Below are 26,783 nucleotides of genomic sequence, written 5' to 3' on the forward strand. Positions count from 1 at the left end.
CTCAATCCCTTCTCTGCATGCTAGAATTAGATAAATTTTCCTGTTTGTGGAGAAGTCTGTGTCTGAAAAGACCGCATGCTGCTTTTTTCCTAAATATGTCTTATTTTGCCCTTTATCTGCCCCTGTCCTTCAGCGAGTGAGAGTGCAAAACCAAGGGCAGGAATCCATTCAGAAGTCACAAGCCAACCCAAGGGCCCGGTTCTGGGAAAGATTTTTCTGCAGGACCAGAGAAAGAGCTAACTCTAGGCCCCGCAGACGGCTGTGGTGTCCCCCAAATCACTTGTGTGCCACATCCGAGAGCAACCCAGCATTTGCTCGAAGGTGAAGCACTGCCTCCGTGGAGCAGGCTCCGCGTGACGTGTTACACAACAGCACTGGCTGGTGCTGGCGGCTGTCGTGTCACCCGCAGGACAGCTCTGGACGCACACTGCCCAAGCTAACATCCCCTCTCCCGTGCCTCGTGCCGGGCGTTCACCCATCCCGGGGAAGAGTTGGGAAAAGGCAATTCCCCTTGCAGCAGGAGCAGGCTGCGGAGGAGAGGGCATGCCCTTCCTCTGTAGGAGAGATGCTGGTCGCAGGATATGGAGACCTACCAGCCTTTACCCCGTGGCCAAAATACCTCTCCTCACCTGCAGCACGTTTGTGCTGGTGCATTTGATACGCCCGTTCCCCTTCCGACCTCCCTCACAAAAATTACTGAGAGTATGGGCAGTTCACGCTAGCGATGCCTCTCCTGACAGAAGTTCATTTGTAAATTTCTATCGACCAAAGCAGCGCAGCATTGATTGTTCGGTCTGCTCTGCGCCCAGCCAGCCGGCAGTGACATTGCTGCTGCGAGAGGTTGCATTCGCAGCTCCAAGGGGCAGGCGCGATGCTCCCAGCCGCTGGCAGGACCCCGTGGGTGTCCCTGCCTCTCAGCAGCTCTGCTCCCAGCAGGGTGGGAGCACGTCAAAGGGCAACCGCAGCTCCATGGCCCTCAGCTCTGCAGGGCAGGAGCCTGTGCTCAGCAGCCCGTCTCAGAGCCCTTGGTGTCTGCTGACGTGCGGTCTAATCAGAAAGCACCAGCCTCTTCTGTGAGCCTCTCTGGTAAATGGTTAGAATAACAGACTTGCAAAGTCCCTCATCAGCTCAAATACCCAGTGGTACCAGAAATAATGCCCATGAGTGAAATGTTTCTTCATTTAACAGGGAGAGAACACAGCCCCACGCAGAGGAGCACTTGTTAACCACTTGGTACGAATTATTTTTCCAACCTGTCTTTTTAAACCAGCTTAAAAGACCAGTGTCTTATTTTCACTCAGCGAGAAAATACCTGTTAAAAACGTTTTTCAGGTAAAGCCATGCCTACTGGCGAGGAATGTCCCCGGCTCTGCTCACTTGTTGCAAGTGTGACCATTCTGAGCTACGTGAGCGTGACCTGAGGTCATACAGTTCTCCAGTGTTGTGAGGCCTTGGTGAGACACGTTGCAAGCTGGCTCTAGTCCATCCTTAATCTTTGGGCCCTGCTTCTACTTTCATGTGAGTGTCTGGCTGCGTACCTACGCTTTCTGCACAGTGGGGATGCTTGTTTTCGGTGCTGAGGATATTCAGTGTCAGCCCTGTGAGTACTTGCCGTCTCTTACATGCAGCTGCAGAATTGTTAGATGTCTTTAATTAAGTCAGTGAACTCTGCCAGTGCAGCAGATGCCTCCATTAACTGCTCAGCCACAGGCATTTTGCAAAACAGTGGAGAATGGGAGTGCACCAAAGGAGAGAACTGCTTTAGCTTTGATCAGCGTCCCCTGCAGCACTGGGCCTTCAAAGAGAGGCGAAAAGCTCTCTGCCTTATAGCGTGCGAAGAAGTGCTGTCCTGCAGCACATGCCCAAATTGCACGGGGCACTTGAGCCTTGTCAGAAGCACCCACACCCATTTCTGTAACACGCAGCTCACCTCCCTTTTTTTTTTTTTTTCTTTCTTTTTAACAAGCAGTGATTTCACAGCCTAGGCTGGGTCTGACACCAGCTCTGGAGGTGAAACGGTGGCAGCAAGGCAGGGCTTCATGCCAGCAAGTAGAAGAGGCCATTCTCCTTGGGCTGAGGGTCTCGTGGGAGCTGAGCTGCACCCCCTGTTTGCTGCTGGTGGGCTCCAGGGAACAGGAAGACAACAGGGCAGTGTCAAAGAAACACCTGATCTTGCAGTTTCTCCTCTGCTTGCAAACAGCTGAGCAAGGTCTTGAATGTTTGCATATTTCAGTGGGACACAAAGCAAAGGCAGGCAAGCCTTGAGGAGCAGTTCAGGAAACTCGCTTTCTGGTGCAATTAAGCCCGGAGGGGTTTAAAACCTACAGCCCTGAGAAGCTCCCTCAGCCCTGGTGACCAGTGCCAAGGAGGGCTCAAAGCCCCTTCTCCTGCCCAGTTAGGCTGAGTTTAACAGGTCCCATCCCTGAGGCGCAGTGTAACCTCCCTGCCACCCTCAGCCAGCTCCGATTGCTTTTGTCCCAGCAATCAAAACCAGCCCCAGAAACGTCCCTTCAGCCTGGCGAAAAGCTCTCCCTTGAGCTGTGAGCAACCAGCCTGCTGAGAGGGAGAGGTTGTAGCCCCCACTTGCAGGTCCCAGGAGGTGAGGGCATAAGCTGGGATGCGGTCGTGTGTGCCCAGGGCTCGCCTGGCACTGAGATGCTGCAGGAGGGAGTGAAAGACTGCCCAGGCCCATGGGAGGGCAGAAGGGCAGCAGCAGGCCAGGTACGTGTGGCTGCCTGCGTGTGTGGCGTTGAAAGGAGCCGGGTGTACTGTGGGTGAGTGTTCCAGCCCTCCCGCTCTGGCGTCTGGCCCATCTGCCGAGGCACAGCACTCGTCCCTGCTCCCAGCAAAAGGGAGGGTTCAGTTCAGAAGGGACCAGCAGGAGCATTCTGTGCAGCCTCCGTCACAACACAGGCCAGAGGCTTCCCCCAGCCAGTCCTGCACCATCCGGCCGGTTAAACTCCATCCTCCAGCGCCTTTGCTCCAGGAGGAAGGGTGCTGTGGGTGTGCAGGTAGGGAATATTGCGTAAATGCATGTGGCAAACGGGTTTGGCAGCCTGACCGAGGACAGGGCAGCGCGGGGTAGGAGCTGCTCACCAGTACGTGCTGTTTCGGTGGGCCGCAGCCTCATGCCTGGCTGAGCACCGACGCCAGCAGCGCTGCGGTGAGCTGGTCTGTGCTGCAGGTCGGGGGCGACACTCAGAGGTTGTTCGAAGTCTCGGTGCAGCTCTCTGCTGTGCAGTTATGACCCATATCCCTTGGTTTTACCCATAAAGTGCATAGCTGATCACAGCAATGCACCTGCACCTTTGTTGTTCTTGAGCTGGTTTTGTTGGCAAGAAGCTAATGATTCTCTCAGCACATCTTCAAGAGGGTGTCCAGCATGGAGACACCTCTGGGATCTATCCTAGGACAGACACCAAAGGGACGATCTGGGAATATTCTGCAGAACACAGAAAAATAAGTATTTTTTGACTACTTCTGACAAAGGGCTATTAGGTATTGCACAAAGAGAAGTGACTATGAAAATCAGCAGTTAGATTTCTGTTCTAACAGAAAGCTGACTTCAACTCTCTTACTACTGAGCAGGGACAATAAAAACACAATTTACTTTCAAACATACATGGAAACAAGCCCACCACTACACTCCGGAAACCAGATAATGTAGCCACCGCTCAAGAAAAAACCCACACTTGGCATAATCCAAATTTGACATAAAGATACGATCACTGGAAAATAACAATAGAATTTCATACCATTATTAACCAGAATTGTATCTCCTGATTATTTTACAAAATGGAAGCCAAAGTTTATCAGTGTTTTCAAAACCACTGCGTGCTTAGAAAGAAATGGTTCTCCTGATGGGATGACCAGGGAGGAAGTAGCATGAAGCACAGGAGACAAAACCAGCACTGGCTGCGCAAGGGCCACGGGTGCGAGCGGCTCGGTCTCCTGCTCCACCGACTTTGGCCCTGCCGGGACCACCTGGGCCCTAAAACAGCCACGAGACGCGCCGGGAGCGGTCACCGGTACCTCACCGTGTCACCGAGCTCGCCCTCCTCCTCCTCCTGGCGCTCCTCGGAGGCTGCCGCCCGGGCGGGAGGGTGCCGAGCCCCCGGAAACGAGCCCGGCGGGGCCAGGGGAGCTCCGCCCGCCCTGGCCCGCGGCTCCCGGCCCGCCTCCGCCGGCAGCCCGGCTGCCTCGGCCGGCCCCGCTGGCTGCCCGCGCCCGGGCGCTCCCGCCGCTGACGGGACGCCCCTGAGAGCCGGCCGGCATCTCCCAGCGGCTCGGCACCGGCGGCGGCCGGGGCGGCGGGGCGGGGCGGCCCCACCTCCGCCCGGCCCGGCCTCGCACCCGCGCCCCACCGCCCGGCTCCCGGGTGTTCCGCGCACCGGGGCGGGGCGGGGCGGGGCGGGGCGGGGCGGGGCGGGGCGGGGCGGGCGGCCGGGCCCTGCCCGCGGCGCTGCCCCCCGCAGCGCTGGGCGGGCGGGCGGTCCCCGCTGCGGCTCGGCGCCTTCTCCGCCTCCTCCTCCTCCGCCGCCACCTCCTCCTTCTCCTCCTGGCCGCTGCGGCGCGGGGGCTGCGGGCGGAGCGGCGGCGCCATGAGCGGGGCGGCGGCGGCGAAGAGCGAGAAGCTGGACGAGGCTCAGGCGCTGGCCCGCAGCTGCGCGGGCAGACCCGACTTCCAGCCCTGCGACGGGCTCTCGCTCTGCGCCACCCACAGCCACGGCCGCTGCTTCCGCCTGCACTGGTGCTGCCACCTGGGATGGTGCCACTGTGAGTGAGCGAGCGCGCGGTCCCGGCGGTCCTCACGGTCCCTGCGCGCCGTGCCCCCTCGCCTCAGCGCCCCCCCCAACTCGCCTCAGCGCCCCCCCAACTCTCCTCAGCGCCCCCCCAACTCTCCTCAGCGCCCCCCCCAACTCGCCTCAGCGCCCCCCCTCGCCTCAGCGCCCCCCCCAACTCGCCTCAGCGCCCCCCTCGCCTCAGCGCCCCCCTCACCTCAGCGCCCCCCTCACCTCAGCGCCCCCCCCTCTCGCCTCAGCGCCCCGGCCCGGCCCGCAGCGCTCCCTGCCCGGGCGGCCGGCGGCGGCTTCGCGGGGAGCGCGGGGCCCAGCCCGCTGCGGCGGGACCCCGGGGCGGGCGGCGGGCCGTGGGTGACCCCCGTCAGGGAGGGCTGGGGCCGCTCTGGCGGCATGGCGGGGCTCCTCAGAGGCGCAGGAGGCAGCGCTGGAGGATGCACGGAGCAGGTGGTGCCCGGTGCAGCAGCCGGTGTCGAGCCAACTCTGTCGAAAAGGCGCCCGGTAACGACTTCGATGTCTGTACTCGGGGTGCTGATGTGTGTAACCGCGGAGGCCGGGATTGAACCCTGGATGTCCAAACATAGTTTGATGAATAATTAATCGCACAGAGCCTTGAGGAGCAGGCTTTTCCAGCAGCGCGTGGGTGCGGGGTCGGGAGATGGTGATGGGGCTGCGTGCCTGGGTGGCGTCTCGGAGCCCGGGGGCCGGGGTTACAGTCAGACCCTCGGGTGAGGGTCGCTTGGTGCTGCTGGAGGTGTCCCTGGACTCCTGGCAGCCCGTCCACCTCATCGGCCTGTCGCCATCTCTCCTTCAAGTCAATCTCCTCCGTGGAGTCCCCCTCACACGCACTTACTGCTCATTTTGCTCTAATGGAGAAAAGGGCCTGCCTAGAAAGCCAGCTTTTATTTGGATGAGAGCGCCTACTTAAATACACGTTCTAGGAATTTCACCTTGATTTGGGGTTCATTTGAAATCAGTTTAGAACAATGGTTTTTTCCTGTGCCCTGGAGTGAGGACTGTGTGGTGGCACAACTGTCTGCGTGAGAAGGTGCCACAGTCACCTGCTGCGCAGGGACGTGGATGGCTCATGGGCATTTCCTCAGTGACACAAGTTATGACCTGGATATACTCTTCCTAAATTTCTCTGGCCTCAGTTATTTGTGGTCATCGTCAAGATATATGAGCTGATAAGCACTCTAGCGTACAGGATCAGAGCTCAAAATGGTGTTTATACACTGGAGATGTTACCTGAAGTCATTTGGGGATGGTCTGGGGAAGGGGAGGTTAAGTGCGGAGCTGGGAACACCTGGAGAAGTGACATTGCAGAGAAGGATCTGAGGATTAGGATGGATCGCAAAACTGAGTGTGCGTCAGCAGCAGGAGGCCTTTGTGGTAGAAAATCCAAAACCAGAACCCAAGCCTTCGCTTGGGGATGCATTAACAGGAGCATTGCAAGCATGCAATTTAATTAGTCTCCTCAGCTCGGTAATGATGAAACCAAACTGATGGGCTTAGTTTTGAGCATTGCACTTTAAAAAGCCATAGGAGAATTGTGGAGGTTCTGTAGGAGATCGCAGTGATCAGCTTCGAAAATATAATTTACAAGGGGGTGCAAAAGCAAAGGGGTTGCTTGGGCTGTAAAAGATTCAGGGAGGGAGGGAGGGAGGGGAGATGAGCTTTGCAAAGTGTAGAGCTAGGCTGGCAAAGAAAGCTGTGTTCTAGTTCTCTACACAGACTTGGAAGATAACCAGTTATCACTTAGTTGTGGCAAGGAACGTTTAGGTTTGGATATTAGAAAACATTTTAACTAGGAAGAGAAATGAAGCAAGGGAACAGAGTACTTGGGAAGGTAAGGAATCGTGGTCCTTGAAGGTCCTTAGGGAAGGCTTAGACTGGTGTGGCTTAGGAGTTAGAGCTGATTCTCACTTGGAAGGACCGCTTGAGATCCCATCCAACCCATAGCTTCCCTGTGGCAACCATAAGATTTAAAACGAATTCTAGGTTTTGCAAGGAGTACAGACTTCCTTCTGAATTCCTCCTTTATGGCTAAGGAAACTTGGAGATACTTTTGCCCCGTGAAACTGTGATTTTAAAGGAAGTCAGTCATGTACCTAATTTTCCTGTTTAATCATCTGAAAGCATGAAGAAGTGTGCTCCCTTCTTGCCCTCTTATTTCCTGATGCAAATTTCAGAGCTAAGGATCTCTTTGTATCCTGCTCCAGCAGAATGGGTTGAGTTGGACTTAAAAGGGGTAAGAATGAGGCCTATAATGGACAATTCTATAGAGGTCAGAGCTATAATTAAACAGTGTTGGGAGTTATCTTTTATAAACGCAGTGCCGTAATACTGACTTGGGAATCCTCAGACTGTTCTTGAAAGTGGTTTTCTGTAACCCTTAAGAGCTGTATTGGGGTATGGGAAACTCTACATCAATTAAAATGGCCTTTGAAGTATTATTTTCCATCAGTGTCCAAGGTCCTGAAGAATGTCAGCTTGGCTAAAGTGTGCTTACACTGAAAAATTACAAAAACTCACCACCGCGACGATGAATAGATTGTCTCCTCATGTGTATTCAGGATCACATCTGCTTACTTCGGTGACAGAAGCAATTTAGCATGGCAGAGCAACTTGGCTATAGAAGTAATAATTGAGAAAGAACCTAGTCTGAATTCCCCAAAGCCTTTTTTGTTAGCATGCTCTGAAGTGAGCAGTACTTTAAGCACTCTCTACCTCCAATGTTTTTCTGTCCGTAAAATGGCAATAATAGCTGGCAGGCGAGATCATAGAGTTTAGTGTTTAGCGTATCCAGACAGCTCTGGAACCTCAGGTGCTGTGGGTATCTGTATCACTCTGTGTCTAAGCCTGCGAGTTTATTTTGGTTCGTTTTCAGTCTCTTTCGGGCTTGGTGGGGAGCAGGTTTCCCTGTGAGGTGGGAGATGATTCTCTAATGTGCCCTCGTGCCTGGGGAGCTCTGAACCCAACTAAAACCTCCGTGAACAGGCGCATGCAAAATGTGCAGCCCCGGTGAGCGTGGGGAGGCTGCAGAGGCGAGGGCTGGCAGGGTGCACTGGGTGTCACTGGAGACACCTTGCTCTGTGGATGTCAGGGGGTCCAGGAGAGCAGGCAGCACCTCATGTCCTGCTGCAATAGGTGACCACAGCACCCTTCCCCTGTGTGCTGCCAGACATCTGCGCGCCTGCCAACTCCTGGCTCCATGTGGATGCGGGAGGAGGGCTCAAGCCTCTGGAGTCCTCTTCCCTGCAGGGAAGAAGGTGCTGGCCCAAGAGATGTTCGAACTTCAGCCCCGATGCTTGTCCTGTTACACATTTCTCTTGCTTGCACTGCGCGCTTTCAGTCTGTCCCTGCGTGCATTCCCCTTGCCAGGGTGACAGCCCTCTGTTCACCTTCTTCCCCTCTGACAGCCTTGTGGGGTTTTGTTTATTAGATGCTGGTTGAAAGCCTTAAATTACTCAGATCTACTTTTTCCAAAGTCAGAGAAAACATGCGCCGGAGGCAGGGCTGCGGCAAGGTGTCTGTCTTCCTTTTCTCGCCTCTGGATTTCCACTGTGGCTCTGATTTGCACTGATGCTGTCAGCAAGGCTGCTGGCTGTGTGGCGGTACCTGCTTCTGTCAGAGGGGATCAGATCTGTGAGGTTACATCTGTCCTGACAGCGGCAGTTTGGCTGTGTTTTGCTAATTTTACTTCCTAAGAATTAGCTCACCAGAGAAAGCATCACACTTGATAGAATTACAAGATTGGCTTCATCCCTGGACAATGCAAAACCAGGGTATTCTCTTACAACTGTGTTCATTCTTTTAATCTGAATATCTTGCATTATGTCAAACACCTTGCAAAACTCTCAGTATGTTATGCTGCGATTAACAAAAATACGTAATGAATAATGGTTCTGCAATACTCTTTTCACAGCAGTTGTATCAATAGATGGTAGTTGTGCTACCTTGCACTAGCCCTTCTGTGGTTTTCTTTTTTTTTTCCCCATTTCAGCATCAAAAAAGCAGGCTTTTAGTTACATAAAGCCTCTTGCATATCTTATATTGAAAAACAAATGCAGCAAACAAATTTCAGTTCCACCACTTTAGTGAGATTCAGCTGTTTGGATTGCTTACAAGAAAACAAACCGAGCATGGGTGGAAGCTGTGAGGTCTCTGTTGGGTGGTCAGAAAGGGAAAACAGTTGCTAGGCTCAGACACGTAAAAAGATTGTGGTGGCAGTATAGGTTTTAAAAACCACAAGTGCTCCCCCACCCTTGCGTTTTGCTAAGCGGTGTGTAACATTTGCAGGTGTGCCTTGAAATAGGTTCCTGCTCCCTGGTGTGCATCACGTAATTATGGGACTGTTATGCCCGGAGTTTAGATCCAGACCTGGCAGCTTCTGCGTGAGGTCAGGCAGGCTTGGCAAGAAACCCAAGAAACTGTCATTTCTCGGCCAGGAGGAGAAAATGGGTTTACATGATGGTGGCATGCCACAAAGGGCGTGTGTTTTCTGGGTGGTTTGGGGGACAAGGACTTCTCTGATTTTGGCTGTGCCAGCACATATGCTGGGGATGCAGAATATTTACATTTCTTCTTCATCTGCCTGCTGAATGAGGAGACAAGGGTTTCTCTTCGCCCTCAGAGCAGGCTCCATCGCTTCCTCGTCGTGGCTGGTTTATGGGTGCCTGCAGGTCCCCCGGCGGTGGGCAGCCCGTCACAGCCTGGCGTCTGCGGCCGGACTCTGCTGTGTGCTGGGGCGGTGGGAGGCGATGATCCGTCTCCCACAGCTGCTGCCAGGGAATGAAGCAGATCAGTACAGTCACTGCACCTGTGTGTGCTCTGAGCAGATATTTGTTTCTTACGTTCTTCTCTACTCAAAATACCAGTGGTTTTATTTTTAACATTTTAAAATAAAAAATGTGTTTTCTGTCCCGCAAAACTGGTGAGAGCTCTCGGTCAAGGCCAGCCTTGATTATACCTCTTCCAGAGAGCAGGCTGTGGCACTGTGTCATACCGCATCCCCTGCCTGTCCTCTGGCAGGGTGCACACCCTGGCCCCACGTGCCAGGTGCTGGTGTTTTCCCCCGCTACGCAGTGATGTGTGCAGCATAATACGAGTTGCTCAGTGCACACAAGCAGCGTTGCTGTGGTGTCTCTCCCACCTCTCGAGCGACAGAAGCTATCAGCAGGGGCTCTGACAATCTTTGAAGCCCGTGTAATTATTCAGTGCCCAGTCAGCCTGTGGGAGCCGTAAGCGGGGACTCGGCAAGGCAGCCTTTCTTTCCTGTAACAGACCGCTGGTAAGTGAGCCAAAATGGTTATTGAAGGTATTCAAGTGCGTCGTGACAGAGCTTGGGGATCTAAAAAGGAGTCGTGTCTTCCTGCCAGCCAGCTTCTATTGATCCCTCCACGTTAGAGAAGCAGCTGCAGCCCTGGAGGGGATCCTAAAACACGCCCCGGGGTGCCCTGCAGCGTTGCGTACATTGTAGATCTCCAAAAACCTTCCATTTTTTCTGGTGGGTTTTCTCTGCACTGTTTTTTGGTGGCTACGAAACGCTTTGCCATGTCCAGGAGAGAGCAACAGGGCAGTAGCATACCAGTGGTTTCCGTGTGTCTCTGCCTGCGGCAGGTCATGTGTACTGGACCTTACTGGAAGTAGCCAGCCTGGCCCTGGTGACGGCAACTTGAATTCCCAGCGGTGCTGTTCCACAGGGCAAAACTGTGTTCTGATGATTGAGTTGCTGGATAAACGTGAAAAGGGATTTGTAACGAGCTTATGTTCTAAATTCTGAGTCTGAATTATTTAGAGTAGCTCATACATTTTTCTTTGTGAACGGAGCAGTGGGGCTATGAACTCTGGGGCTGGGTGTTCTCTGAAAACATGGCTTGTCTTGGGGGGAGGATGATTGCAAATCCTAGGAGAAGCAGGCGTTTTCCATCTGCTTTTGCTGTGAAAAGGATTTGAGCGTCCATCCGGTTCAAGTCCGATGTCTGGACAAAACATTTGTGCACAAACAAGGCATTATGCTGAGCACCAGGCAAGAGCCGCAGAAAGGGGGATTTCTCAGCTTGCAGTGGAAAAAAACTTTTAATGAGGCTTTGCTGCCTGTGGCTGTGCAAGATCTTCCCTTCACCTGTATTTTGAAGGGCTCTGATATTCCAACTTCATTTCACAAAGACGTACACAATGAAGGAAAGAATGTCAGCTTAATATATTCTGAAGTGTTACTCCAAGGGAAAACACTTATCTGCTGGTTTTTATGGGTGCACCATTCTGGACCTGGATTGTGTACAGCTTTGTTATAATCTGCAAATCACAGTATGAATGTGGTATTGATGCTGTGTCTCAGAAAGGGAACCCACGTGTAGATTCATCATACCCTGTGGGAACATCAGCACATTTGAAGGAACCTGCTGGCATTCGTTTTGCGATCCTTACTACAATGCAGTTATGTTTAGAGACATGCATGCTCTGTTATTATTGCTATTATTATTATTAACAAACCCCCTGATACCGCTTAACAGGAATAGACCACAGGAATATCTTTGAATTCAAGTTACTTGCTGTAAGTATATCTTGCAGACTAACTCTTCTAGTTACAGAGAAATCACTGCGCTTCTTGCTCCGAAAGTCCTGAGAAAAAGGGGCTTTGTGTACCAAAACACTTTCTGCCAGCCAGAAAACCTTGTTTGTCATGCATGACTATGAGGCTGTGCTGCATACCTCTGTCTGTCCATCTGAGGAGCGTAATTCACAGAGAATTATGTCTGCTTGCCCAAAATGATCTGCTAGTAAGAGCCTCCAAGAGTTGCAGATAAAGGACATCTCTCTCTTGAAGCTGCTTGAAGGGTTAACCTGCTGTTTTCATGAAGCCTGCTCAGAACAGGTGTGAAATGATGAGGCTGTGGATGTTTCCTACTGGAAGCAAGTACTTCTGAAGGAAAAGTTCATGAATGCCACGTCCAGTCAGCTGGTGCATTTGTTTGTGAGTTCAGGAAGGTCTGAACAGCTTCGTGGTGAAGGCTGAGCCTCTGCTCCTGCTCACAGGTCTTCATTTGGGTAGAAGGCTTCAGGCACTGTTCTCACTGCACAGTAGCAGCTTGAAGATAAAATTTGTACTGGAGTACAGTGCCTGAGGTAAGCGTGTAGCTTCCTTCCTGGGCTCTGCAGGTGAGGAAATCTGTTTGCCAGCTTGAGTCTGTGAGCGTGCTTACTCTGAGCACCTAAATGCAAGAGTGTATGGCTGCAGTGCCTTCTGGCACGTTCGCCTTGCTCTTGTGGCTGTCAGTGGATGTTTCGTGTGTCTTAAACTGCATCCCGTGGTCATATCTGTCTTGCGTTGCCCTATGAGACAAACTGAGCCCTGAGGTTATAATCTTTGGGGTTTCCATCCCGCAGCTCTCCAGAGCTGTCCGTGCGCTCAGGTTGCTGGAAGCTCTGAAGAGGGCTGGCGGGTACTTGGCACAGGACCTCACATTGCCTGGCAGCGCCTGTGCGCTCATCAAGAATATGTTTTGTTGCTGTTCATGTTGATGCAACCAGCAGAGCTGGGCTTGTAGAGAATGGACACCTTGGGGGGGGTTTATGTAATGGCTCTCAATCTAACCAGCTCTGCCTTACACTTCATGACTCACTTCGAGCCTTGGTAACTCAGTTCTGCACATTGATAAGGCTGTACCAGAAATTTTTGTTTCTATAAAGGACAAAAACCAAAATGCTTTACTCGCAAGCATTGTAAGATGTTCCAGAATGATAGCTGTGACAGTGTGGGCTTAGCTGTTGATGGATGGCACAGGCTTATACTAATGTAAAAAGCTCGTTGACAGTAGATTGGATTCCAGGTAGTGCATATATATATCCTTATATATATGTATCACTTCTCCCCCCTCTCCACACATAAAGTGACCCTGTTCTATTGTATTGTGGTTTTTATTCCAGCACCTTCATGAATTTATCTATCCACAAGATACAGAGTATGTTTTCATAATGACTTTGATTCTTCCACTAATCAATTTTTATGTAGTGGCTGATAACAGAATTCAAGTGCAGTTAGCGCAATTTAGAGACGTTTTTGCCAATAGTTGAGTATATTCACATAGGTGAAAGTCAAAAACCTACTGGGAAAGTAAAATCTCATTGCTTGGCAACTGAGCCTTGTTTGTAATATACCCGTAATTTAATTTTGGCAACCTAACAGTTGGAATTTATACATAACCTATGTTGCAAAACAATTTCAACAAGAGGCATCCATTTGTATTCTTGTTCTTGCTGGTGGCTGTGGAGTTTGAGAGCCCATGTGTGCTCTCAAAACTGCTTGTTCTGCTTCTCTCCCTGTACCCATCCCTAGAACGTTTTCCCTGCTGTGCCCAGCAAGAGCGTTGTCCCTTTCACTGCTTGACGCATGCTGCCGGTGCTGGAGAGACCTGCAGCTGTTCCAGGCAGGGTGCTTGGCTGCTCCACGTTTTGTGCGTGTAGCTGCCTGTGGTGTTTGGATTTCAGTGCTTTGCTGATCTGGAGCCACATTCCAGGTGTTTTCACTCACTCACAGGTGCTGCTTGTCCCTGGTGAAAGGCTCAGACCGTCAGGTGTGCCAGGGTGGACGGATCAGCTCCTGCAGTCCACCTGTCTGTAGGCAGGGCAGGCAAAAGAGGGACTCACCTTTGTCTTTGTTTCCCCTACCCTCTGCCTCTAGACCTTGGCGCTCCCCAGCTGATACTGTGGGGTCTTGGCTTTCCTGGTGTGAAACCAAGGGTGATGCTTTTACCTCTCTGCCTGCGTTTGCTCACCCTGCTGCAGCAGCAAGTGCTGAGTTTGCTCCCACCTGCGCTGTCCAGCTGCTCCGAGCCGTTTGCCCACTGCGACACGGTGGCCTGCCTCCGCACCGCCAGGGGTGGTACTTGGTCTTTTATTTTTTCATGCAGAGCATTGCTGGCTCCCACAGCCCTCCAAGGGAAGGGCTGGTACCACACCTGCACACTTCGGCTCTAGACATATTTTGGGCATAAGCAGGGAGAGCCGTTCTTTACATTCTCCAGAAGCGGGTTCTGTAGAGGCTTGTATTAGAAATGTGAAGATTGGTTTGAATGAAGTCTGAACAAAGGTGTGTGTAGATCAGCAGCAGGAGAAGCACTAGGAGGAGGGTTAAAAGAATGGCCCGTATTGATAATAAGGACGCCGTTCCCAGCAGTGGAGTTCAATGTGGTGTTTGTCAAGCCCGAAGGCTCGCACCCTGGTAAGGCCACCGCGCAGATGACTTGTCAGCAGGAGACCCTGTACTCTGACACCAGGACGGGAGCAGCACAGGTACGGCACATCACCTACGCCAGGGTCTCCTGTTGGCCCACCAGGAAACCAGGCTGGAGCCATAAAGATGCCTCTATTCCAATCTATACAAAGCAGCCTTCTGCCTCAGCTGCCTCCTGTCAGTGCAGAGCACGGGTCTTCTTGAGTGGTACAGTCCTTTGGAGAGGACTTCCCCTTCAAGAACTCATGAGCTGTTCTGTTTGTTTGAGAATTCACAGGAGAACATTCCCATCGCATACAGGGGCCCGCGGGTGCCCTCCTGCAGCAGGTACTGTGCACCTGGGAGGCGGCTGTAACTTGTCTGTGGTGCCTGTGATTTCTCTGTGCCAGGAAGCGCCATGGGGTTGTAGGTAGCTTCTGACACTGATCTGTGCTTATCCTTCTTTGTTACCATATCAGCACACTGCCTGTCTGCGTGAAAATGATGGGATGCTGAAGCTTGAGCAGATGGTGCACAGGGATGGTTTTGTAGAATAAATATTTAGCACTGAGCCATTTTTTGCTATTTTCTCTACTGAATTTCAAAAATATCTAGCATAACTTGGGGGATACAGTTTTTCAGGGAACCGTGCAAAGAGCGACTGTTCTCTCCCTTGGGGGTGGTTCTGTAAAGGGTTGTTGGAAGGCAAATACCCTTGGTTCAGAGCTCGGGTTGTGATGGCCAGCACCTAGCTGCTGTTACTAGTGGCAAGCTGCCTTGTGGAGGTGACCCAGAGTGCCTGCATGCTTTTCATGCCTGCACTGCCACGTGTGCACGTTCTGGAAGTGCAGCGTGGGGCTGTGCTGGGGCTGCCCTTAGCAGTACCCGTGTTAAGTGTGGCACTTCCCACAGGGCACTGAAAGGAGCAAGCTCCTTGCACAACACACGTGTTGGTTGCTTTTTGGGGTATTGGTATTCTGTTCCCTTACAATGGTTAGTAAGCAAATATGGCCCTTTTAAGAGGGCTTATTGGCCGCATGAAATATTTCTCAAGCCTTCGGGGTTGCTTTTCCTTTACGCCTGGTAAAACCGTGTAAGCAGTGAGAGGAAAGAGCAGAGATGATGGAAGGAAGCTCCAGGGTCTATTTGCATTTAAGAGTTACCTGCTCTTAGGACAGACGTAAAACCCTGAAAGGCTTGGGCAGCTCACAGCGTGTACCATGTGATCCTTTTTGTATTTAAAACAAATGAAGACAAATGGGCATTAACATACAAATCTGCTGAAGAAAAACTTTCTGATCCCGCCCCCCCTTTCTTGGTTTCCTTTGAAAAGCTTGTGGCTCATCAAGTCAAAGGCTGTCACAGCTGTCTCTATACAGCACCAAGAGGGAACACTTCTTCACATGAGAACTAGCAACTGTACAAAATCACTGCTGGGGGAGCCGCTGTAGAAACGTTGCTAGATCAGTTCTTTTCTGTGCTTAGGTGAGATCAGGAAGGGGATGGATTTGTTAGTGCTGTGATGCAGCTGCTTCTGTGAGAAGGTGCTGGTTGAAATGGCAGGCTTCTGTTAGGTCAGAGCTTGCTGATGTTTGCTGGTGTAACTGCTAAGGCCCTCTTGCATGACTTCTTTTGTGGTGGTGGGGTAACTGGTGTGCCTTTGCAGAGTTGTCTTGTGTCCTTGGAGTCTTTTTTACGATCCTTTGCTGTGCCTTCCTAGCTATGCCAGAAGTACTGGAAATGTGCAGGATGCTCTTCACGTTCCCTGCACTAGAAATGTGTTTGAACAATCTTGATGCTTTTTCAAAGTTGCTTGGAAGAAGTGCAGGGCAAAAATATCTCTTGCGTTAAGGTGTTGCATATCTTTATCTATGAGGGTCCTTCAATATTGATGAGCGTTTCAGTTATGCATCGTCATAACCACCAGTGGTGCAGTTCAGCTTTACTTGGGGTTGTACTGTAAATCTGACAGTGGCTCAGTGTCCTGAAACATTTTTCTTTTTCTCTGGTGCCTTATTCCACATCTCACATCCCCAGTGCAGCCCATGATGTTTTGCTAGATATGACATGGTGGCTATTCAGTGTGATACAAAGCAATAGAAAGTGGGTTAGCAGTAATTTTTTTTTTAATTTTTTTTTTTTACATGTGCCATCTGTAAATGTACTCCGGACTTCTCCTTCCATTTGTTCTTGCCCCTCTGGAAAAGCTATTACTGTGCTCTAAGCAAAGTGTAATTTGAAGCTATTATAGTCCTTGGTGAATATTTATGGTTAGGGCAATCTTTGTTTGCAAAGGTTTGTTGTTCCAAGCTGTGCATATAATTGGAGAGAGAAAGAAGGAGGAAGAGCGGAGGCAGTCATTTTGTTTGCTGTTGCAGCCGGTGGGGCTGGAAGGCAGCGTCCCCGTGTAGGTGTGCAGACCAGCGTCACACTTCCAGATGACCCTTCTACTCTGCTGAACGCTTCTGAAAAAAAGTGTGGTGGGTACCTCAAGCAGGCGTAGGGTGCTGAGTGCCTGTCAATACACATCTCCAGACTGCAGCAGCAAGCCTTGCCTTGCTTTACTCTGCAAAGGAGGAAAACCCACCGTCTGCCCCGACTTTGTTTTGTCAGTGGTGAGATGATACCCAGTCCCTTCCCGCGCAGGGGCTGGGGCCAGCCCAGGCTGGTCTGTTGTGGCAGAACTGTCTGCCACCTGTGCCACCCACCACCCCGGGGATCCTGAGATCTTGGAAAACCAGCTGGGTGTTTGGCAGCTTACGTGCCGTCCTTGGGCAACTGTGCCAATCCAGGCAGCAGCACACTACTCCAGCTTGTAGCTGTCATCACCTGCGAGACAGCTTCATTTAGACGTCAGAAGGGTGTGCATCCAGTCAGCTCTTCCTAAAGAGGCAGACTTGTCTCTCCTGCCACACTGATGAGAAATGAAACAAACCCTGCTGGAAGAACGCTTGGTAGTTCTCCATCTTTTGCTATGAAGAAAGCCAGAGCTTGAGAAGCTGATCCATTGGTTTCCCCATGCAGAGAGAGATGTAGAATAGCAGCCGTGCAGTGAACTCCCTGTGGAATACTGCAGAGTCCCTCCAAGCTAATACTGTCTCCTGTTACACATGCATTATGAATACTTGCTTTGCCTTCATTCCTTCAAAGCTGTGTGGTATTTAATTAGAATTTGTTTATGTTCTTCATAGCGGGACCCATTTTCTTCTCCCATAACCTTATTTTTGTGGCAGGGTTGTGTGCGGCAATAGGAGGGCGTTGCACAGCTGGAGTGAGAAACCTACCTGACTTTGCAACAGAAGGTCGCCGGTGCCGTTACAAAGGTGTAGCTTCGGGCAGAAACAAGTCACCCGCGTTTAACCAGCAGCTCTCTGCCGTTAAACCATGGGAACCAGCTGCACACGCCCTTCGTGCACCTTTCTGCGGTAGGAACAAGCAGCTGCCTAAACATCAGCCCACATGCTTTGCCCTGCGGTTGGGGTCCCTGCTCCAGCCCCTCTGAAGCATCTGCCGCAGCCGAGGGCACTGAAATCTCCAGTGGGATGAGCGCTGGTTCTCCAGCGGCGCCTGGGCTGGGTGCTCTCACCGCAGTGCTCAGCCGGCTGGGGCACACGGAGGCAGCTCCTCAGCGGTGCTGGTTAAACAGAGCCAGGTGACGGTAAATAGCGTGCAGCGAGCAGCTCTGCGTTAACCTCACCGATCTTGGGAGAGTAGATGAGCCGGCAAGATTGGAGGGTGTAGAAATATTTGCCCAAGCAGCTGCAGGGGCAAGAATACTTATGAAAAAAGCTTTTATGTTTCAGTTAAAAGACGTCTAAATGTCTTGCGTGCAAACAAATCTGCATGGTACATATCGCTGACTTGGAGTCTTAGGATCCACAACGGAAGGTCCACAGCTATCTTTACCACTTTCTGAAGTGCAGCGCAATTCACGTTGTTATTTATTAGGAAATAAAAATAATCCTTCAAGGCAGCATTTTGAGAGGGTAAAACTTGAGAATTCGTTATGAGAAATCTCACTACTGAAAGATGGATTTATTCTTTTTTTTTTTTTTTTTTTAATATGCCAAGCACATTAATGAGTGTCAGAGGTAAACTAGAATGCTGAGACGAAGGGAAATAGAGAATAAAATCTTTAAGCTGTACCTCTGCTTATTTCATGGTTAAGTTATTTTGTATTAGCCACGGAAATTGCTGCTGTGTCTGTTTGGTGAGGATGCATGCAGACTGCTCAATTAGCAAAGAATCAGAAAGAAGTGACCTCGTGGCTGGCTTGTAAAGGCTCTTACTTGGTTTTTTTGTAAGCAGGAGACACTACAGTACAGCTTGCAATCGATCACCCACGTAGTTCTGGCAATCAGTGCCACAGACAGGCTACACTGATCCCTCTCTGCACACACCCACCCACCCACCCCAGTGTGCATTTGCTTTTGGGGGTGAAAAAGTTTCCAAGTTGCCTGAGTTTGCTCAAGATCTGCAGGTCATGACAACTCACTGCTCTGCTGGGTTCTGCCTTAACCTGCTGGCAGGTGTCACTGCGGCAGGGTGCCAGGGCTCTGGTGAACAGCATCCATCTGATTTGGCAATAAAAATCCTATTTCTGTGAACAGAGAAGCAGGAAGATGAGCATTGCCCAGTACTTACCTCCTCAGACACATATGAATAGTTCTTTTGCAGTTGGGTATTGGCTTTACTGCATGCTAATTCTCTGGAGGATTAGTTTTTTGGGGCTTTGGCAAGGGTCAGTTGAATAATGAAGAAATGGAGAAACAATCAGTCCTTTTTAGTTGTGCACAAACGGCTGTCACTGTCGCTGAGGCCCGACAAAGAGATGCAGTGTTCCTGGAGAATCACGCTTTGCGAGCATGTAGCAGCAGAAAGTGTAGGTACCGGCACAGGCTCCCGGCGGTGACAGTTAAGCGCAGCCTGCACCCTTGCTCCTGAAGTCTCATTGTCTCGCATTTCATCGTATCGTCTCTTAACATATGGCTGTCATGGGTAATTGAGACTTATCATGAAAATGGTTTTGGCAGAGCCTGGTTTCACACGTTCCCTGTTAAGCACCCAGGAGAGGCACGGGCTGCTGCTTCCTCCGAGCCGTTTTGCCACGGTGGTGGTGGAACTGTGGAGCTAGAACTGTGACACTTCTCCATAGCTGCTATTACAGTGCTCCAGAGCGTCCCAAACTTCTGCAAATGCAGCAAACTGCTTTTCTCAGAATTCGGTGCTTGATTTTCGGACACGTGTTTGGCACGTGCGGTATTTTTCCTTTACGGAATTGCTGCCATCCGCGGAGGCAGCGGTGGCAAGTGACCCAGGAAACGACTTGTGGTGCAGCGTCTCGTCTGGCATCTGTATTTGTGCAAAACTGTCATTTACAGGAGCATTCATCAGTGCAGCTCGATTACAGAGTTCTTCAACTGACTTGGTTGGAATAAATAGGCAATAAATTACATGCTAGCATATTTAAAAGGAATGTGTTGGAATAGGTGCTCAAAATACTATTCCGTCATAGACTTTTGCCAGCTGTTTAAAGTCAGCAAAAATATTGCTGTTTATTTCAGTGGGAGTTCAAGCAGACCAAGATGTATTTTAAGAGAACTTGGGGACTTGTGCTTTTGGGATAATTTTCTGTTAAAAAGACACCCCTGCCAATCCTGCAGGCTGCAGGGGGAGGGGATGATCATATTTTTCATTTCTGCATCTATTTTTCTTGGATGCATCACAGCTGAGTGTTTGCGTGTGTTATGTGGGGTAAGGAGTTGTGAGGCCATAACCACAGCTGAGTCCGTGCCCCAGGCTGTGAGCACCAGCACCCCTCAAGGAGGGACCGGGTCATGTGTTAAACCAGAAAGTTTAATCTGTCTAAAATAAACAAACTTGGCCCTAAAACTAGCTGAAACTAAACAAAATTGTACCGGAAGTCTAAAGAAATGCAGAAATCTGTTCATGTAGAAAAATCTTTTTTCCATTGGGCAATTCCTGTTTTACCCTGGCAGAGTTTGTCCTTGGAACGTGAGGAGACGGTGTCAGCCTCTGGAAGGTCACACAAACGGGGAGCTGAAATCCTCTGTGAGCAGAATCGCCACCATTTGCTTCTACCCTGAAATTAACGCCAGCAGGGCAGTTTTCAAACACGCAGAGAATTACCACATGCTGCTGCAATGGTAAAACAACCAGCTGAGCTCCGGGGTAACACCTCATCTCCCCCTGCCCCAACTTGTTTTTTTCTTTTTTTCTTTTTCTTTTTTTTTTTTTTAAGTCGTCAAACCGATGAATCAAAGATTTGTTATTTGATGTCCATGCTGTAAGCTACCTTGGCTTAAATCCCCTGCTTGCTCCTCCCAACACCCCCAGCCTTCTGCCAGCACCTGGTGACTATTTTAAGTGGAAAAATATAGTCCCGTTGTGCAGAGACCTGGGGGTGGGGGTGGTTGTTTTTTTGGTTTTGTTGGTATTTTTTTTAACCTTGATCCTGTTAAAATCTTCACCAGGGCCTGCCTTGGACACTTCAAGAGAGGTGGCACAAAACTGAGTTGAGAAATTTTTCTTTCACTGACAATGGAACGGAATAGGAGCCCACACAGAATCCCTCCAAACACATGGATACGTACAGCACCGTGGTTTCAGGCGAGGGTAGGCTGCGTTTCTGTTTCCGTGAGCTGAATTTTATCAGATGCTGTTCCAACCAGCAGCACTCTAATCAGCCATCTGTGTGGCTTTGCAAGACAGTAGCATATTTAACGTTCACTAATTTCAAAGAAGGATTTCTGGAGGCCAGACCGTGGCCCAAAGCCATGGGCAGCCGCTGTTGCAGCGGAGCTGAGGTGAGCCCACCTGCCCGGAGGAGCTGTGTCAGCAAGGTCTGAAACACGCCCGAGGGACCCCATCCCTCGGTGACTGCCGGGACCGAAATCCCTGCGCTGCCGCTCCCAAGGGCACCGGCGCGGGAAGGGCTCCGCTCTGCCTGCGGCTGAAGCGTTGCGTTGTTTGATGCTAGTGCTTAATTCCTCTGAGTCACAGCAAGTTCAGAAGCGAGGCGGTGGGATGTTGGGAAGATGGCAAGGGCAGAGGATGGCTTTGTATTTTCTGCCATCCGGCCGTAATTAAACAGGAGGGGAAAAAAGCTTGTTTTATTTTCACTGAGCTTTTTCAGTGGCTTTGTTAACAATCATCATTCCGCAGATCACAGGAAAAAAGTGCTTGATGAGGCATTTGAGGGGAGCTGGTCAGATTTATTCACAACATGTTCTTTCCTGCAGCCACCGTCTTGCTGCTCTCAGTCTGGCTTGGCTCGCTGTTCTTTCCCATGGCACGACTCGGTGGGCTCTTCTCTTGGGCGCGCCTGGTGCTCCTTCCTCCGAGCCTGCTTGCTGCGTTTGCTGGCCTGGCAGCGTGCCTCTCCCACGCCCCGGGGCTCCCCGGGGCTCTCCTTCGGGCTCCGTGCTCTTTGCCGTGTTTCCTCTCTTCTCCCTGCCCTTCCGCTGTGGGCATCTGCAGATCCAGCGGAGAAGCGCAGCCGACTTCCACGCGCGTTCCCCTCCCAACGCCACAGAGCAGCCGGGGTGGGAAGACCCTTCCCCAGCGCTGGAGCCTTCCCCTGCTGGCGCCGGAGCTGGGCTGGCGAAGCACAGCCGGTGCGTGGGCCCCGGCTCCTCGGCGCTGGCAGAGCCGTCGAGCACCCGGGCTGCTGCGGCCACCAGCCGGGGTCTCAGCCTGGCCCGTTGCCAGCGCTTCCAGCGGGCGGCTGGGGCACCGGCTGCCATCCCGACGGGGAACGTGCAGGGTCAGGGCCCTTCCCACGGATGGATTCCCAGGCTGAGGAGGGGATTTTGTACTGCAGAGAGGCATGGCGGCGGGAGCGAGTGAGTCCATCCTTCAGGAGATGACAGCCCTTCTGCTGCTGCTGTCCTGGGCCCTGCTCAGCTCCCTGAGCAGACACGCAGTCACTGCTCCGGTTTTCCGAAGGGACGGGCTGCACCTACCTCCGAGCTGCTAACACAAAACCAGGGGGCAGCTCTCACCACAGCGCAGCCGGAATCGTTCCTGCAGCAGGACTTCGGCAGCTTCCTGCTCCTCACCTGGAGAGCTTCAAGCATCAAAATGGTCCTTCGGTGCTTTGATACTTTTTTTCAGCCTTTGCAAAGCAGTATTTGCAACTCGTGCATCAAAACTCTTCTGAGCCCCACTGCTTGCAAGTCTGCTGGAAATTCGTGCTTTCATAGCGTATGAGCCCCTAGGGAGACATGAATTTTTCAGAGGCTTCGTGCAAATAAAATGCAGCATTTTACAGTCTCAGGCATAGCCTCAGGTTTCTCAGTTTTTCCTGACAAAGTACTGATTTTCTGCTCTTTTATTTATTTCTTCGCTCTTTCAGCAAAGATTTTCAGCTCACACTTGGTTCAGCTCTATATAACCAACATAATCCTATTTTCTTACTACTTAACCAGATAATCAAGATGCCAAAAGCATTTATATGGCTTCAGAATTCCCTTATTTTCTGCCTTCAAATTCTAATTGCAGTCATGTATGAACCTCTGGTTTATAATACAGAAAAACACGATTTAGTCCCCAGAAAAAAAGAACATGGAAACACATGCAGGGACATTAATTGTAATTTGGAACAGTAATAATATAATAAGATTTTGAACATTGTAGCGAAGGAGTAAGCTAGAACTTCTCTGTGTTCAGTGGAAAAAAACCTCCAAACAACTCCCTGAGCATCTTTTCAGTTTTCTTTCCCCTAGGAAGGGGTGCAGGCAGTCTGTCCCACTTAGCTCTGGAGCGGTGCCCCTGGAGTTAGTTTTCCAGAGTTAGTGATGTCCTACAGATGTCTTTGAGGCAGGGGCAGGGAGAGGAGCAGGACCGGGAGGAGGAGGGTTATGCTTGTCTGAAGTTGATTGATCAGAGGATGCGTAGGAGGGGAGGACTGAACACCTTGAGGCAGCTGCTGGCTGCAAGGAACCGTTGGTTATTGTCAATGGCCGAGGGCAAGCGTCGTGTCGTCAGTGTGTTTCTAACTGAAGGATCATCCTTAAACACCGCCCTTCTGTTTTCCCCACAGGTAAATACGTCTATCAGCCCATGACACCCGTAGAGCAGCTCCCCAGCACCGAAATACCCATTCGCCCTCGGGAGGCTACAAACACCATCCAGATCTCCGTCTCGCTCACCGAACACTTTTTGAAGTTCGCGCCCGTCTTCCAGCCCCCCCTGCCCCCTGACTCCCCGCAGTTCTGCACGATCGCAGACCTCTTCATTGACAATTACCGCGTGAAATGCATCAACGGGAAGATGTGCTACGTGCAGAGGCAGCCTCCCCCTGTGCCCCACAAGGTAAAGCCCGAGGAAGTCCCCGTTCGCAATGCCTTAATCACAAAAGAGAGCAATACGCCAAAACCAGATCACTGCTCGTCCCCTTCCAGCTCCGAGGACTCCGGGATCAATGCGGTGGGGGTTCACTACATGGAGTCGTGTGACGAGGACACAGAGGGGGTGGCCGAGCTCAGTTCAGAAGAAGATTACAGCCCGGATAGCAGCTGGGAGCCGGACGAGTGCCCGCTCTTGTCACCCTCGCAGTGCGAAATGGAAGTGATTGAGACTATAGAAACCACTGTGTGACCCGACGTGTTGGTGTGAGAGCGGGCCACTTCCCACTCAGTAATGTTGCTTTTGTAGTATTTATATTTTCGGTTTTTTCTGACAATCCCTTTTTTTCCAGTGCACTTGATATTTCGGATTCCTCATGGGAGTGTGGTCACAGGACTTGCATACTGGTGACTAGCAGCAGCCTGAGCAATTTTAACACGTTCTCAGCCTGATCAGATCTCCCACGTCTGCACATAAGGTAGTGATAAATCTTCAGACTTTTATAGCTGAAATAGGCCCTTTCCTTGGTCTGGGTTACATCAGATCCTACTTCTCCTACGAGGACGTTCCACTCGAGGTGTTTCCACCTGTCAGGATGTTTGCAGTGGGCCTCCAAAGCACAGCGGGGGAGCTGGTGCAGCATGCCTGCGAGCAGCAAAACCAAGTTGCCCTTACTCTTTCTCAAACAGCCACGCGAGGTGCGGCAACAAGAGGCTCTTTCCGTCTCTGTCTGGCCCTGCGCGTTGTCCATCCTCTTCTCCAGTGCTGGTGCGACCCTTCTCGGAGGCTGTCGCACCGCTCTTCCAGCGGGTTGGTATGGCAGGCTAGAGAATGCACAAAGTGCCTCCAACTTTTCTCCAGGCTATGCACCGAGCATCTGCTGAGTTAGATCAGGCTCTGGAATCTCCTGAGAAGGCAGCTGTTGCTCCGGATGGGGGATCAGTTGCCTGGATCCAGCTGGTCCCTTTGCTCTACGTGGATCTCGGGAAGGGGATCTGGCTTTTGCAGCTTGGCAGGAGGGGGAGCAGGCAGAGATGAAGCGTGGCATCTAACCAATACCATGCCAGACCGGGGTGTAGAATGACAGGCGAAGGAAGTGACTACCTCCAAACACACAAAATCCGCCCTCAGCTTTGCCTGCTGCTTCCTCCTGTGCTGCTCGGTGCCGGACACGTGCGCTCAGGACCAAACGGCCTCAGGGCCTGCGTTTGCCCGAAGAGTAACAAAAAGTTTATCAGCCACACCACTGTGTCGGCAGAGCTTGGGAACAGCGTGGAAGTGCCGGGAGGTGGCCTACGGGCTCGGTGGTGCCGTGCTTGTTCAAGAACAGCCCCAGGTCAGTCTTGTGGGCCAAGGAAGCTTTGGCTCCGGCTCCTTGGCGCCCGGCTGGGGAGCGGGTCCTGAACAGGGCTCTCCTCCAGCAGCCGCTGCCGGCGAGCTGGCGTGCTGGCCCTTTGGCTTCAGCCCTGCCTGACAAACACATCGGCCTCAGATTTCAGTCAGCTTGAAGCAGCTGGAGTCAGTAATAACTGTGGTTTTAACAGCATTACTGAGTTTGTGTGTTTGCTGTTTACGTTCAGAAGTCACTGGTGAATATAAGGCTGTATAAATGTGTACAGTTTAGTGATCGATACTAGATTATAGTCCGTGTTATAGGATGGCTCATCTCTCACTGAATCCTGACAATGTATTACTAATTTTATACACTTTGTAATCAGTATCTTTAGAAAATGTTTAGGCAACAGTGTGTGTGTGTGTGCACATGCGCGTGGGCTAGGAGTTTACCATAAATGGGTATAAAGTAATACTGTCCTTTTTAGACTAACACTTTCAGACAAAAATAATAGGTTTTATAGCTTTGATGATTTACATAAAAAAGTGCAATGCTTGTTAAATGAGGAACTTGGGCCATTGCATGAACAGATATATTCTCACAAGGCACCTGAAAATACTGTTTTTCTGAGGGCTTTTAAACGAAGGCCGTAGTAAAACAGTAGGATTTATTTATTTATTAAGTGCGGGGTTGTCTTTCTCAGTTAACTAAGGTTTCTAACAACGTTTTAGTGTCTTTTGCCCATTCAGACACATTCCATAGGTAGAAGGAAGCATTGTGTATAAACCTACAGCATTTATTCATATTTAATCTTTCAATTGTAATCTGAGCGAAGAGTTGGAAAGCTCGCTCGCGTGCCTGGCCTGTCTGAGCTCCCTTCCTGGGAGGACGGGGTGGGCAGCAGCTGCACCCCCCCAGGGGGCTTCTTCCCAAGGACAGGGTGCTCCTCCCTAGCCCTCGCTGCGGTGCCAAGCCCAGGAAAGGGCACCAGGAGCCCCTGACTGGGCACGAGCTCACCATGCTCGCCAGCCAGCGGGAGCCACCTCCTGCTCCCGTTCGGGGGCACCGGCTGTGAGCGTCGTGAAGTGCAGCGGGGTAGTTATGACCCAGACTTACCGTAAGCTCCTGCGGTCTCGCAGGTTCCTGTCACTGTCGTCAGGATACATTCTTTCTTAACTGTAAGTAATTAGCAATATTCACAAGCTGTGAGTTGTCTCCTACCCAGGATTTGTTCAGATGTCTTAAGCACAATAAGCTGCCTCTTCCTTCTGTGGTACCTGTAACCGTCAGTGGAGCAGCCTGGTGCGGGACAGGGCTGGCGCGGGACGGCGTCTCAGCAGCCAGCGCAGCGGTGGGTTCTCACTGTGCTCCATCACGCGCCCCAGTTCAGAAACACGCTCCTCACAGAAACGTGATTTCTTTTCTTTGCACAAACACTGGCGTAGACGTGCTGTAAGAGACGTGCCCTGGGCTCGTTGCTCCACTCTGCCAGGGAGAGGTGTGTATATTTCTTCTTTAATAAAATACTAAACAACGGAGGTTCTGCTTGTCCTAACTCTCTCTGTATCCTCCGTACTAGGGTGAAACATTCTGGTGCTTCCAGCAAAGGAAGGGTCGCTTACAGCTTCGGATGGTGGCACCTGAAACCCACCCAGTGCTGGGCAGAGGCATGTAATAACCAGGTGGAGCACACCAGGCCCAGCCCCAGCTGGGTTTGGGCCCCGGTTAGTACTGGGGCTGGTGGGCAGCCTCAGGGCCCAGTTCTCACCCGCCTGCAAAAAGAGCTGCCCCAGGCGGGGGGCAGGGCAGCGGGGACAGAGCTGCGAGCCCAGGCTGATGCCTGGCAGAGTTCAGCAGGCCGTAGCCCCTGGCCTCGCCTCTGGCCAGGTTCACGCGTGGCTGCAGGCTGGAAGCATCAGCCTGGGGCACGGCTCCGTAGTCGCGAACGCTGGTGGGAAGGCGGCGAGCACACCGGGCACAGCGGCCCCGGGCCACGCGGTGCTGGCGCTGCGCCCCAGAGGGGTGGGCTCTGCACAACAGCTTTGTGTTCCTGCCCCTGCCCCTC

The 26,783-nt window shown here is 51.5% G+C and overlaps 2 protein-coding genes across 3 annotated transcripts; one reads left to right on the forward strand and one right to left on the reverse strand.

Annotated features, from left to right (window-relative positions):
• Window positions 1-3,095: 3,095 nt before the first annotated feature.
• On the reverse strand, window positions 3,096-4,603 carry LOC129737095 (translation initiation factor IF-2-like). Its single transcript, XM_055724127.1, has 2 exons — window positions 4,038-4,603; window positions 3,096-3,442 (listed from the first exon to the last, which is right to left on the reverse strand). The coding sequence occupies exons 1-2, from the start codon at window positions 4,601-4,603 to the stop codon at window positions 3,355-3,357; spliced, it is 654 nt and encodes a 217-aa protein (XP_055580102.1). The 3' UTR covers window positions 3,096-3,354.
• C11H3orf70 (chromosome 11 C3orf70 homolog) lies at window positions 4,464-26,256 on the forward strand. Of its 2 annotated transcripts, XM_027808882.2 has the most exons (3): window positions 15,267-20,183; window positions 20,511-20,652; window positions 23,081-26,256. In XM_027808882.2, the coding sequence occupies exons 2-3, from the start codon at window positions 20,619-20,621 to the stop codon at window positions 23,635-23,637; spliced, it is 591 nt and encodes a 196-aa protein (XP_027664683.1). In that variant the 5' UTR covers window positions 15,267-20,183; window positions 20,511-20,618; the 3' UTR covers window positions 23,638-26,256. The 2 variants fall into 2 exon arrangements, with proteins under 2 accessions (XP_055580101.1, XP_027664683.1); XM_055724126.1 differs by lacking the exons at window positions 15,267-20,183; window positions 20,511-20,652 and adding an exon at window positions 4,464-4,776.
• The last annotated feature ends 527 nt before the right edge of the window (window positions 26,257-26,783 follow it).

This window comes from Falco cherrug, chromosome 11 (genome assembly GCF_023634085.1).
Source record: "Falco cherrug isolate bFalChe1 chromosome 11, bFalChe1.pri, whole genome shotgun sequence".
In the NCBI taxonomy this organism is placed as follows: Eukaryota; Metazoa; Chordata; class Aves; order Falconiformes; family Falconidae; genus Falco; species Falco cherrug.